The following is a 12301-nucleotide window of genomic DNA, read 5'->3' on the forward strand; positions in this document are numbered from 1 at the left end:
TACCATCCAAACATCTCAACTGACTTAATTAATACCTCCAATCTATGATGCACAGACATTCCAAACCAGGAATTGTTGCCATGTAATGTTAGAAAAGATGCAACTCTTCAAACCCTAACGGTACAGTTTAAAGTTCAAACTTAAATTTGTTGCACTGTCCATGCTAAGCCCATGCTCCTTTGTGAGTTTCATTCTCTCCACTTTGACACTTCTCGGAAAAGATTGTTATTCTTTTACATAATCACAGCTTGAATTCTTAGGACCTCTCAGGTAATGGACTAATGGCTCTCTTGGCTGCACCACTTCTTTATTTGTCTTCTTCCTCCCTTCTTTTGTTCTTTCATAATCTTTTCCTCTCTTCTCTGTTTGTTTCTACAAGACCAGTTCTCCATTTCAGTTTTCAGCTAGATTCTGCCAGCAGTGATGACGACGAGCATACACCTGGTCACGAAGTACTACTACCATGCAAATCCTACCAATACCTCAAATGTGGCACACAATTTTTCAAATAAAAGTTATTAATGGAGGGATTACTAGGGCCAGAAAACATCTGATTAGAGGAAAAATAATACCGTGGTATGTATATCATGCTTCGAAATAATAGAAACCTGAGCTATCCTATAGGTTGAAACTAGAAAGTATGTAAATAATGATAAGAAAAAAGAGCCAGGGATAAACAAATTTGGAATCAGATTTTGAGGAATTTGACATAAATCATATAACAACATGAGACTAAAAATGACACAAAAGAAACACAAAAATTAAAACGTCAAGTATAAAATCCAAACAAGAAAGGAGTCCAGCAAACTGCCCATCAAAGAAATCAAAGCAAAAGGCACCAATTGATAATTTTGCATGCCACTATAATAGTACAAAAAAAGAAATCTTGCCAAAAGATTATAAAACCACAACAGATTATGCTTACAAGAAAGGATGTAAGGAAGCTCATAGGGCAAATTGCTAGGTAGATGTATGAAGCAAATACCTTTTAATTCTGATAACTACAATATGTTTGTTGCAATGCCTAATGTCCATGGCCAATATGGTACTGACACTAAACACACAAGCCCTCATGAAATAAGCAGTCCATTTCTCAATGAATTCAAGCACATTCTCAACTTGATGAGAGAATATAGCAAGAAGTGCATAAAACATATGATATTAGATCATGGCAGATAACAAGAAAGAAAGAAAGTGCCACATGAAACATATAACTGAGAGCAACAATCTCATATCAGAAGCTGCAGCTCTTATTCGGCAACCATATTCAAATCTCGGAATAGAAAATCACGTAGATAAACCAAAATCAATGATTCAGTAATTAGTGACACTAACAACTACTTAATAAAGATTCAAAATCAGTCAAATCTGAGTCCAGATTCATGAATAATCTGGTACATTTTTTATTCTGTGTGATGACAACTAGCACAAAAAGAGGATAAGAAGCAAAGTTTCTAACTTTAACGATTCAGTATGGAGAATAAAAAAATGTATAAAAGCTATGTCAAATATCATAGCTTTATGTCAATCTAGTGTGATAAATCATACAAGGTGGAAACATATTTTATTTCCCAATGCTTCCACAAGAAGAAAAAAGAGGAGGGGAATACGAGATACAAGGATTGCTAAAGAATAACAAACAGAAAAACTAAAACCAATGCATCCAATGTAGCCCATTTTTCTAATAAATGGATAGAAATCATAATATCCTTACCAAAATTGGATGAACCATTTTACATCTTTAACGCATTGATTGGACCTTGACCAGTTCTCCTTAAATGAATATTCTATTGTTTTTTATCATAAAATTCATAAAATCAGTTTCGAAACATTTCTTTAAGCCACCGCCTAGCCTCATCATTCCTCCCATGAATTGAGAAACCACGTACCATGATATCATATGTCCAACTATTAGGTTGATAACCCCTTTGACACATCCGAGCAAACAACAAACGAGCTTTGTCCATATCACTCCTGGCTACTTGTTTTAGCAACAGATTGTAGGTGAAAATATTAGGTGGAAAGCACTTCTCGATTAATCTTTCCAGGTCCGTAATATAATGGCTCACTCTGAGACGACCAGAAAATGCACCAATCATCAAGCAAAGTGTTGAATTACCAGAAAATACCCCCTCTTCCACTCCTCTTAAATTAACGCATGTATCGTAGAGTTGCGGTGAAATCAAAGAATGATAAAGAAGTACATTGCCAATAAAAGAACTTACTGGACGTCCCATTTTCTGAGATACATTAATGATATGCATTGCTTCACTATATCTTTGCAATGAGCAAAGCTTTTGCACAAGAAGCTCATAGCATTCAAGGCTTGGATTCAATCCAACTCTTAACATTCTGAAAAAGTACTCACGTGAAATGTCTACCTTATTGGACTTGCAGAGACCAGTAATCAAGGCAACATATAACTTCTTAGTTGCCAAACCCCGGCGCTGTACATCATTAAAAAAATTCAGAGCATCAGAAATTCTCCCACTGATCAAATAACCATTCATCATAAGAATAAGAGAACACATATTGGGCGTAATGCCATTCCTTTGCATCAACTCAAATACTTCCCTAGCCAACTCAGGCTTCATAGCATGTCCAGCTCCATCAAGGAAAAAGTTGTAAGTCTGACAAGAATGTTGACAACGGGTCAGCATCTCCAGTAAATTGAAAAAGCGCCCTCTTGAATTGTCCATTTCAAGCAAGCTGCAAATAACATATCTACACAACCGAGGAATCGGCGTATGACCCTTCCCATTCATTTCAACAAGAAGCCGAGCAGCAGTATCTCCCCTACCAGACTTAACAAAACCCTTAATCATCTTAACATACGACGTCTTGGCAGCAACACTCTTAAGTTCCCCATGTACCAAATAACCATCTTCCACTCTCCCAGCCCGGCACAGAGCCGATATGTACTTGTCATACATCGACGTAGGAGGCACAATATTCCGCCCCACGGCAAGATACAACAACTCCTTCATCTCATCAATCTTGCGCTCCCTGCACAAAGCACTCGCAAGGGTGCAAAACGTCTGCCCATCAGGAAAATAACTCCGGTCAACGGTGCTTCTGAGCACATTGAACGCCTCCTTAGCGCCCCCATCCCAGCACAAAGTAAGTATCAAATACTTGCAAGCCAAGTGATTGGGAGACAACTCTAAGTCAGACCTGGAGTTGTACAACTCCAACGCGACATCCGCCATCCCCACTTTGCAAAAGAAGCACAAGACAGCATTCATGGTAACCGCATCAGGAGGAATGCAGCTCTCACTCATATCCACCAACAAATCATAAACCTCGCGAAGCCGATTCTCCCGCAAAAGCCTACAAATCAAAACATTATACCTAACAGTGGCGGGAAAATAACCTTCCGAGTCCTTCTTCTGAGAGAAAAACTCCAATGCCTCATCCACCCTCCCACCCCGGACAAGACCCTTTATCCAAACCCCATAAGCATGATCCAACGGAACCAACCCAGAGCTTCCAAATTGCTTAACCAACTCAAAGGCACGCTCAAACCTATAACTCTCACACAATGCACCAACCAAAAAACTCACTTCAGGCCCTTTTAACTCCTCTCCACGACACATCAAACCATTGAGAAAACCCTCAGCCTCCTCCAACCTTCTCTCCTTGCACAAATGCTTAACAACAATGACATTGGTCATGTGATTCTCGTAGCCCCTGGAGCGAATTTGCCTCACGATGATGTCAAACGCATTGAGATAGTTTTTCTCGACGAGGGCGTCCAACAGGACGTGGTAGGCAAAGGAATCGAGGTCTAGGCCGACGAAGCGCATTCGGCCGAAGGCATGGAGGGCGTTTTGGGGCTTTCCGGCAATGGCGTAGCCGACGACCAGGATGTCGTGGAAGCGGACGCGGTGGTGGAAGATGCGCCGGCGGAAGGAGTCGAGGAAGTCGAGGACGAGGGGCTTGAGGTCGGCGCGGGCGAGGATTTGGAAAATGGCAACGAAGGTGGCGCGGGTGTGGTGGAAGTGGGGCTGGTGGCCGGCCCAGTCGAAGAACTTGAGGCAGGGGAGGATGTTGCGGCGGGCGGCGCCATGGCGGAGGACGCGGAGGACGAGGCTCTCCGATAAGGGGAGGCGGAGGGCGGAGAGAGCGGCGGAGAAGTCCTCTTCGCCGGCGGGGGAGGAAAGGATTTGGTGGATGCGGTTCAGGAGGGGGTCGAAGGGGAGCTGCTGGTGCTGCTTCCGCGCCGCCGCGAACCACGACCTGAAGGAGGAGGCGACGTCGTTTTGGGAGATAAGAAAGGAGCTTGAGGCTGAGGAGGAGGATGTTGATTGGGAGGGTGATGATGATGCGAGAGAAGTGTATGCAGCATGGTCGGAGGAGCACGGGTTGAGAACGGTGGAGATGAAGGATTTGGATCTGAGACGGTGTTTGGTTACTTGTTTGAGCGGGAGCATCATGGATTGGAATGGACCAATGGAACTGGAATGTTCTTCTCGTTCTCTCAGGGTTCCATTGCATTCCAAGTGTTTGTGTTTATGTCCGTGAAAGTCTTCATACCTGCGACTTTTCACTGCTCCTTACTTCGGGGGTGTTAAGGGTTTAGGGGGGGTCTCACTTTCAGTAAATAAACTTAACCTGCTTTGTTTCGATTCGAGTCACTGCACCACACCACCCCCACCCATTGTGGTTTCAATTAGGTCTAAAGTCTAGACCATATGGATGGACTAGTATAGTAGAGTCGGGTCGTGCAGGTCAAATTGTTTCAAGTTTCATGTTATTTCTTCAAGAATTATCTTTCAGAAATATTATTTCTAGATATATTTAAAAATTCTTTTTTTTTTACATTTTAATATTTTTGAGAGTTTTTTTTTAAAAAAATTAAATAATTTAATCAAAAGATAAATGAAAAAATAAGTTAATGATATTTTAAGAAATAACTTTTCTTATTCTCATATGAAAATATCTTGTTTTCATCCTTTTTTATGGAAAGAAAACACGTGTTAAAAATTGGAATTTATAACATGTTAAAGGTGCATATGTGAATTTTTTTATAAAAATAGATAAAATTACATTTTTTGTCCTTCAGTTTATCTCCAGTTTCAGATTTAGTCCCTCAGTAATTTAATTCATGAATTAGGTCTTCATATTTTATAAAATCGTATAATGTTGGTCTCTAAATCACAATTGGACGTTGACAGTTAGCAAGTGACGTTGACTATCACATGTCACTCTCTTATTAGATGATGACTGTCATGTGTCATATTTTGATTGGATGCCAACTTCATGAAAGGTGAAATGTATTATTGTTTTCATTGACCAATCAGAACATGACACGTGACAATCATCATCTAATAAGAAAGTAACACATGACAATCAACATTTCTTTGTAACAATCAACGTCCAGGGGATGCATTGCATGATTTTATAGGAGGACCCAATTCCTGAATTTAGTGGAGGACTAAATCCGAAACGGGAGATAAATTGAGACCAAAAATATAATTTTACCTGAATTAATATTATGTAATTATTTATTATGCAATTTTACCTAAATTAATATTATGTAATTATTTATTATGTTTTTTTAAATAGATATGAAATATTTCTTTCAATTCACTTTTTTTTTTTAATTACACCAGCAAAATATCCACCAACTTTATTTATAATTAGTTTTTGTTAAAAAAATTGTCTAACCATTGTTTTATTCATAAGGTTGGAACCCAAAACTCAATTATATTCAAATTAATAAATAACAACATGTTGCTTTTCTAATGACATATAAAACTTGACTTTTTTTAAACTAAAATAACTTAGTACTCTTTGCATTCAAACTAAAATATCCTTATTTAATATTTTAATCTTTTATATTTGTGTAATCAATAATGAATATTAAATGAGGGTATATCTTAGAAGAAAAAAACATTAATAACACTTTAAAATTCTAAAAGAATAATTGTTTTGAGAAAAAAAAATAGAAGGATAAACAATTAAAGAATGAAATGGAGGGAGTAAAAGCCTTAACATTATTTATTGGGTAAAAAAATTTGGCTTGTCCTAAACCTAATGTAAGCTAGATCATAAGTCTAATTGAGTGGCATAACCTATTTTTATCCTTATTAGTTGGGATGGCTTGACTTGCTTTGTAACTTCTATTTATTATAAAATTTAAGAGCTTAATATAAATAATGTTTTTTTTATTAAATGATAGTGTATAATGTCTATATTATTTATTCTAAATTAAATTCTTGAAAATTTATATTCTTCTTGTGACAAAAAAATTCAACAGAGTCCATAAGCCATAAGTACAACTGTACAAGCCCATCCACTGTGTTGGCAGCGAAAGGAAGAGACAAGAGGCTTCACATCGAGACTCAGCTTCACCTGGTAAACTTCACATACCCTACTGCTTCTTTTCCACTTTCTTTTCTATGCCCGAATTCCTTTGTGGGCTTTGTAGCTCGGTAGTGCTTATACTCCTATGGGTTGTATCCTTCGGGGAGTTTATTCCCTTGTTCTTCTTCTCAATTTTTTGATGAATTAACTCTAATCGTATATTGCTAGTCCCACAATGAATTAAGTACTGTGATTACCCACGAACAATTGTTTTTTCCCCTTATTCATACAAAAGTTAAATTTTGTAGATTTAATCTGTCATGCTCCGTTAAAATCGACTTTCACCAATAGACGACGATTGTTTTCCCTGCAATTAGAAATTTTTTCATTAGGGTTTCAGTGTTTGGTGATGGATGATTTCTCCATTTTGTTGAGTTAATAAAAGTACTGGGAACATTCACTTTGGAAGAGGTGGCATATATACGCAAAATTCATGTCACAATACTCAGAGGCAGTGGTCCTAATGTTGTTCATGAATTACTGATCACTCATCACTATGTAAGCAAAATGTTTGTTGGAAGTCCGCAGTAAGTAGGTACCTTCGTTTGTTTCAGATTCGATTTGTGGAAGTCGAGTAGGCACTGCAGTTCTGCGGGCATAGATGGGTTTTGGGACACTGAGTTTATCCGTGGTGGTCCGATTTGAGGCCACTAATTTCAATGGTTTGCCCCCATCTCGGTCGTCCAATTCGTTGCCTCATCTCTCGTTCACAAAGCCATCTTGGGTTGTGAGAACGGAGTCTAATGTTCGGAAGAAAAGAAGAAAGAAGCCAGATCCGCATTGCGTGGTATGTGAGGGGAGTGGAAGAGTTGATTGTCACCAGTGTCATGGAAAGGGGAGGACAAACCAGGTTCATTTGGAAATGCTCCCGAAAGGTGAATGGCCAAAATGGTGTAGGACTTGTGGTGGAAGCGGTCTTAGTTACTGCTCCCGCTGCCTTGGGACTGGAGAGTATAGGTATATCATGGGCTTCCAGTTCATGAACAGGGACAATAATCAATCCCAAGAAAACAAGTCTTAGCTTCTTTTTTTTTTTGTCAGGGATGATGGTATTTGGTTCAAGGTATTAGAGAATGTCTTGGTACAGCAGCTTTACTTGTAATTGCTGAATGATGAGTCTCAATCACAGTATGAAAACCTTGATAAATAGATTGTTCCAACTCTCACCTCCCAATGCAATTTGATCTTACCTTGCAGGTTTGTATGTTGTAACCTTAGGTAATATATTTTAAAGTGAATTTTTTCTTGCTTTCATGTATCAAGAGAGCTTTGAAGGATGTTTCTAACCTTAGTATATATTTCATGCTACTTTTAATTTCTCGTATCTTACTTTTTGTTTTTATTTTTTCTACTATTAAATAACTAAACATGGAACTATATATGCTGCAACATTTAGGAAGTTTCCACCATTTAATTCAACCAACCAAGATAGTCAGTTACAACTGTGTTTGTCTTCAATATTGACTTGCCAGGCAAGCTAAGAACTTGTCACTTTTGGCATTTTGTTCAAATTTTGTTGATAAAAGTTCCTGGCTTTTGTATCAAAACCATTTCTTTGATTTTGGTTATCATAGAAATGAAGCTTCCTCCATGCTTAACTTTAGCATGTTTAACTTGAGATTTTTTTTTACAGCGGGTGCTTTGGTTCACTTGAGAGTTGACAACTTGATAAGCCTTTTGAAATAACAAGTATTTTTTGACAAATTCACATCTTAATTTTTTTTCTCTTGGCAAGGCTGTTGCTGTTGTCAAACTAGATCTGCTATATCAGTAGAAGTATATTGATGCATAGCAACTATTTTCTGTGAGCTTATTGCATTCGGTAGTGATAGAATCATGGACCCTTTTGGAAATTCAACTTTGGTCAGGTTGAATCTCCCAAAAGGTTTATCTCTTACATATATGGTTCATTTTCAAAAGATATATGGCAATATTTCAGATTGTTTTATAAGTTTTAATACATAAACCTATTTTATTCCTTTGGGCATTTGTAGTAATCAGACAATTGCGGTCAACGTCGAAGTCATATCATTACGATGCAAGTAAATGAAGAACACAACAAACCTTGCTCAGACCCATTTTTACAGTGGAGTCAGTGGCAGTTGCTTGATTCTCTTTTACCTACGGGTGGATTTGCTCATTCTTTTGGCCTTGAAGCAGCAGTTCAGTGCCACTTAGTGTCTGATTCCAATGACCTTAAGACATTTGTTATCCATATATTGGAGAATACAGGAAGCTTACTCCTTCCTTTTGTGTACTCAGCTTCCATGTTGCCCAATTTAGAAACTTGGCATAAGCTTGACAAAATATTGGATGCTACCCTAACTAATGAAGTGGGTCGAAAGGCATCAATCTCGCAAGGATCTGCATTAATGAGGGTGGCCTCAGCTGTGTTTTCTGAGGTCCCCTCCCTCAAAACCATGAGAGATACTTCTCTGGGTTTAGGGACTGTATCTTTTCATCATGCTCCTGTATTTGGACTTATATGTGGAGCACTAGGATTTGATAAAACTAGTTCTCAGAGAGCTTACATGTTCATCACAATGAGAGACGTGATTTCTGCTGCTACAAGGCTAAATTTGATAGGACCCCTTGGTGCAGCATTGTTGCAGCATCAGGTTGCCCCTAATGCTGAAGTTATATTAGAAAAATGGATGAATCGAGCTGTTGACGAAGCATGCCAAACTATGCCTCTGTTAGATACTGTGCAGGGCTGCCATGGTTACTTGTTTTCAAGATTGTTTTCATCTTAGAAGGCAAAATGTGGACATTGCACATCATATTTCGATGCATGTAAAAAGTTTGTTTGTAACAGTTAGTGATGTGCTTAAGGTTTTGAGTTTTCTAACTTCAATGATGCCCACTCTTCTGCAGATTATGTGATGTCTTAGACTGAACAGATCCGTACATTCTCTTTGGGAACTATTTGTTATACTGTATGGATGATGAGCTTGTTCTTTTTGCTTTACAACTTTAGCCTTCAACAAGAATTAATGTGACGATGTTTTGAAATTTTATGAGACTAATTTTTGTTCACAAAGATATTGGTGGTGATTCATTAATTTTTTAGAGACTGACTCGGAGACTAGTATAGTCTTTGAAGGAACAGGGACACATGGTAATGATTTGCTGAAATTTTATTGTGCAGTCATCCCAATTTAGAGATGATTCTTCCAACCAGTATTTTGAAATTGATTATTGATATAATGAACATGTTGGCTTACACTTTACAGTTTAGTAGTTGAAGTATTGTTAAACGATGGCCAAACTAGTGATAATTATACATTTCAATTAATAAAAGAAGAAATTAAATTATACAGGTAAGTCTATTAAGGTTACTTACTCAAAAAAACAAAGAACTTGGACCAATTAAACCCAACACTCTTTAATTGATTGACTTTTAATTACCTCAAGCTTGACCCATTTGCATTTCTAGATTAAAATACTACTTAAAAGTAATTTTAAAGAATAAAATAGTAGTCTTAGTTATTTATATATATTCTATAAGCCTAAATACGTTTTTGATCTTTGATAAGTTATCAATTTTTTTTTATTCTACTATTTTTTGGTGTTTAATCCCTGATAAAATAAAAATTGTCTTTGGGTTCTATCCTTAGTTTGACTTTGTTAAGGGGTAACATGATAGATAGTTAAATTTTCAAAAGACGTTTTTATAATGTTTGTAATAATGTCGCGTTGATTTAAATAATCAAGTTACAGTTTTTAGCTAATTTCTTTATGTTGTTTCTAAAAAAATATGTTTCTAATCATTGCTTCTCAAATTCTTCGCTTTAAATTGAACTTGCAAAAACTGAAGTTAGTTATTTTTGTTTTCAAAACTTAGCTGTTAATTTGTTTAAAATGAAAATTGCTTATTTCCCTGGGTTGTTTCTGATAGGTAATTATGTCTGTATTCCTTGTCACATCCTTCACTTTTAAATTGAAATTGCAAAGTACATAAATACTAATTTATGTTACTTTGTCAATAGCTAACTTCATTCTTTATTGATTATACTAGTTCTGACAATTTTCTCACACTAATTTTCATGTTACAGCTAATTCATGAAAGTTGATCTGATATCTTTAAAAACTTTTTTTTTGGATAAGAAAGTACTCCTTTCCTATGTTTGTGGGGTGCTTCTTGCACTCTTTGCTACAGTAAAAGTTTGCATAAAAAATAACAAAATTCTTACATTCTTTGATGTGGCTAGGTACATGGGAATTTCTCTTAATTTTTATTTTTTAACTAAAAATAGTTAATAGTTGTGACATTCTTCATTAATTTTAAATTAATCTCTTTGTAGTCATGGTGTCTTCTGAAAGTAAAATACAGTACTATACAAAGATGACCATGGATAGACAACGGAAGATGATGTAATATTGGCACCATATCAAGTGAGAAATTACACATCATTTAAGACCAAACTTAAACAAAAAAAAAGTACACGACCAAGTGTTCATTACTGAACCTGAACTCAATGATGTAAGAAATTAATGGGTCAGCATAACTTGGGATCTCGCATGTTTTTTTGCTTATACTTGTAGATTTATTTGTCTCCTCTGGTTACTGTAATAAGTTGTATTATTATTAGATTTTTTTTCATCCTGTTGTTGCTAAAATAAGTTGTATTATTATTATTATTATTATTATTATTATTATTATTATTATTATTATTATTATTATTATTATTATTATTATTATTATTATTATTATTATTATTATTATTATTCTACTCTTGAATGCACGTTGCACCGTAACAAAATATATAAGATTCAATGCATTAATATTCATATTTAAAAATATATAAAAATTATAAATCATTTCTTCAAATTATGTATAAAGAGAATAATTTTCATTTTTTATTCATCAAAGGATAATATTTTTATGTTTCATGTGTCTTGTACATGAGAAGCACATGATTAATTCAATCAGACCAATAAAAATAATTAAATTAGTTAAGTTTAATTAATATTATCATAAGTTTAAATTTTATTAAAAAATATTCATATAATTTATTGATTTAAGTGATGATTAGATATAGATACTAATTGTATTATTTTTTCTTCTGAGACTCATTAAACGGTTAACAACTAATTAAATTCATAATAAATCAATGTTTTAAAACATTAATAGAATTCATACTAAATCAATGGTTTACAACAAAAGCTGGTCATTGATAGGTTGAGGGTGATATTTTTTTTTATAATTAGAAAAAAAAATAGTACCATTTGTTTTATACAAAGAAGGGGAGCCAATACGGTAAGATGTGTATCTCATGTCATGTTAAATTTATATCCCTATAGTTTATAGAAAATAAATATTGTTAAATATATAAATTATTTTATACTTAAATTTGTAATAAATAATTTTGAAAGTGCTATATGTTTTTTTATAATTAAAATAAAGACAGCACCATTTTATACAACTATAATTTATAATAAATAAATACTTATAAATATATAAAATATTCTATCATTAAATTTGTAATAAATATTTGTAACATATAAATTATATTTTAAATTTATGATAAATAATAATGTTGCGATATATTGTTATTTTTAATTATTAATATTTTTTATAAAAAATATTCAAATTCAAGTTAAAACTAACATGTTAAAATGATAGATTGAAAGATATAAGTAGTTACCCTATTTAGTTAATATGAAAACATAAAAGATGATATATCATAGGTATTTTAGGAACATATTTAAATTTTGAAGATAATATATATATATATATATATATATATATATATATATATATATATATAATTTAAAATTATTTTTTATATTCAATTGCAATTGTTAGCATTAAAGAATGGAAGATGATACATCACATTCAGACTATAATGAAGTTCACAACTCTTAATGAAAGAAGACTTAACCAATACAAGTGAATGTGAGGAAGGATGGGGAGACTAAGGACTAAGAA

General features: G+C 34.7%; 3 protein-coding genes across 4 annotated transcripts; 2 read left to right on the top strand and 1 right to left on the bottom strand.

The window, feature by feature from the left end:
• LOC100814270 (pentatricopeptide repeat-containing protein At1g71210, mitochondrial) lies at window positions 1–4700 on the bottom strand. The gene is made up of 2 exons (XM_041009309.1): window positions 1715–4700; window positions 1–372 (listed from the first exon to the last, which is right to left on the bottom strand). The coding sequence occupies exon 1, from the start codon at window positions 4434–4436 to the stop codon at window positions 1818–1820; it is 2619 nt and encodes an 872-aa protein (XP_040865243.1). The 5' UTR covers window positions 4437–4700; the 3' UTR covers window positions 1–372; window positions 1715–1817.
• Window positions 4701–6245: 1545 nt separating this feature from the next.
• LOC100797024 (urease accessory protein F) lies at window positions 6246–9409 on the top strand. Of its 2 annotated transcripts, none has more exons than XM_003519450.4 (2): window positions 6246–6360; window positions 8364–9409. In XM_003519450.4, exon 2 carries the CDS (start codon window positions 8406–8408, stop codon window positions 9120–9122), a length of 717 nt encoding a protein of 238 aa, XP_003519498.2. In that variant the 5' UTR covers window positions 6246–6360; window positions 8364–8405; the 3' UTR covers window positions 9123–9409. The 2 variants fall into 2 exon arrangements, with proteins under 2 accessions (XP_003519498.2, XP_040865246.1); XM_041009312.1 differs by lacking the exon at window positions 6246–6360 and adding an exon at window positions 7430–7566.
• Window positions 6971–7518, top strand: LOC102665510 (uncharacterized). The gene has a single exon (XM_006575550.4). The coding sequence runs from the start codon at window positions 6971–6973 to the stop codon at window positions 7388–7390; it is 420 nt and encodes a 139-aa protein (XP_006575613.1). The 3' UTR covers window positions 7391–7518.
• Window positions 9410–12301: the final 2892 nt, after the last annotated feature.

The sequence above is a fragment of the Glycine max genome, chromosome 2 (assembly GCF_000004515.6).
Source record: "Glycine max cultivar Williams 82 chromosome 2, Glycine_max_v4.0, whole genome shotgun sequence".
NCBI classification, from domain to species: Eukaryota; Viridiplantae; Streptophyta; class Magnoliopsida; order Fabales; family Fabaceae; genus Glycine; species Glycine max.

Excerpts from the sequence above, each read along its gene's own strand:
- LOC100814270 (XM_041009309.1), bottom strand. The coding sequence starts at position 4,436 with ATGATGCTCCCGCTCAAACAAGTAACCAAACACCGTCTCAGATCCAAA.
- LOC102665510 (XM_006575550.4), top strand. The coding sequence starts at position 6,971 with ATGGGTTTTGGGACACTGAGTTTATCCGTGGTGGTCCGATTTGAGGCC.
- LOC100797024 (XM_003519450.4), top strand. The coding sequence starts at position 8,406 with ATGCAAGTAAATGAAGAACACAACAAACCTTGCTCAGACCCATTTTTA.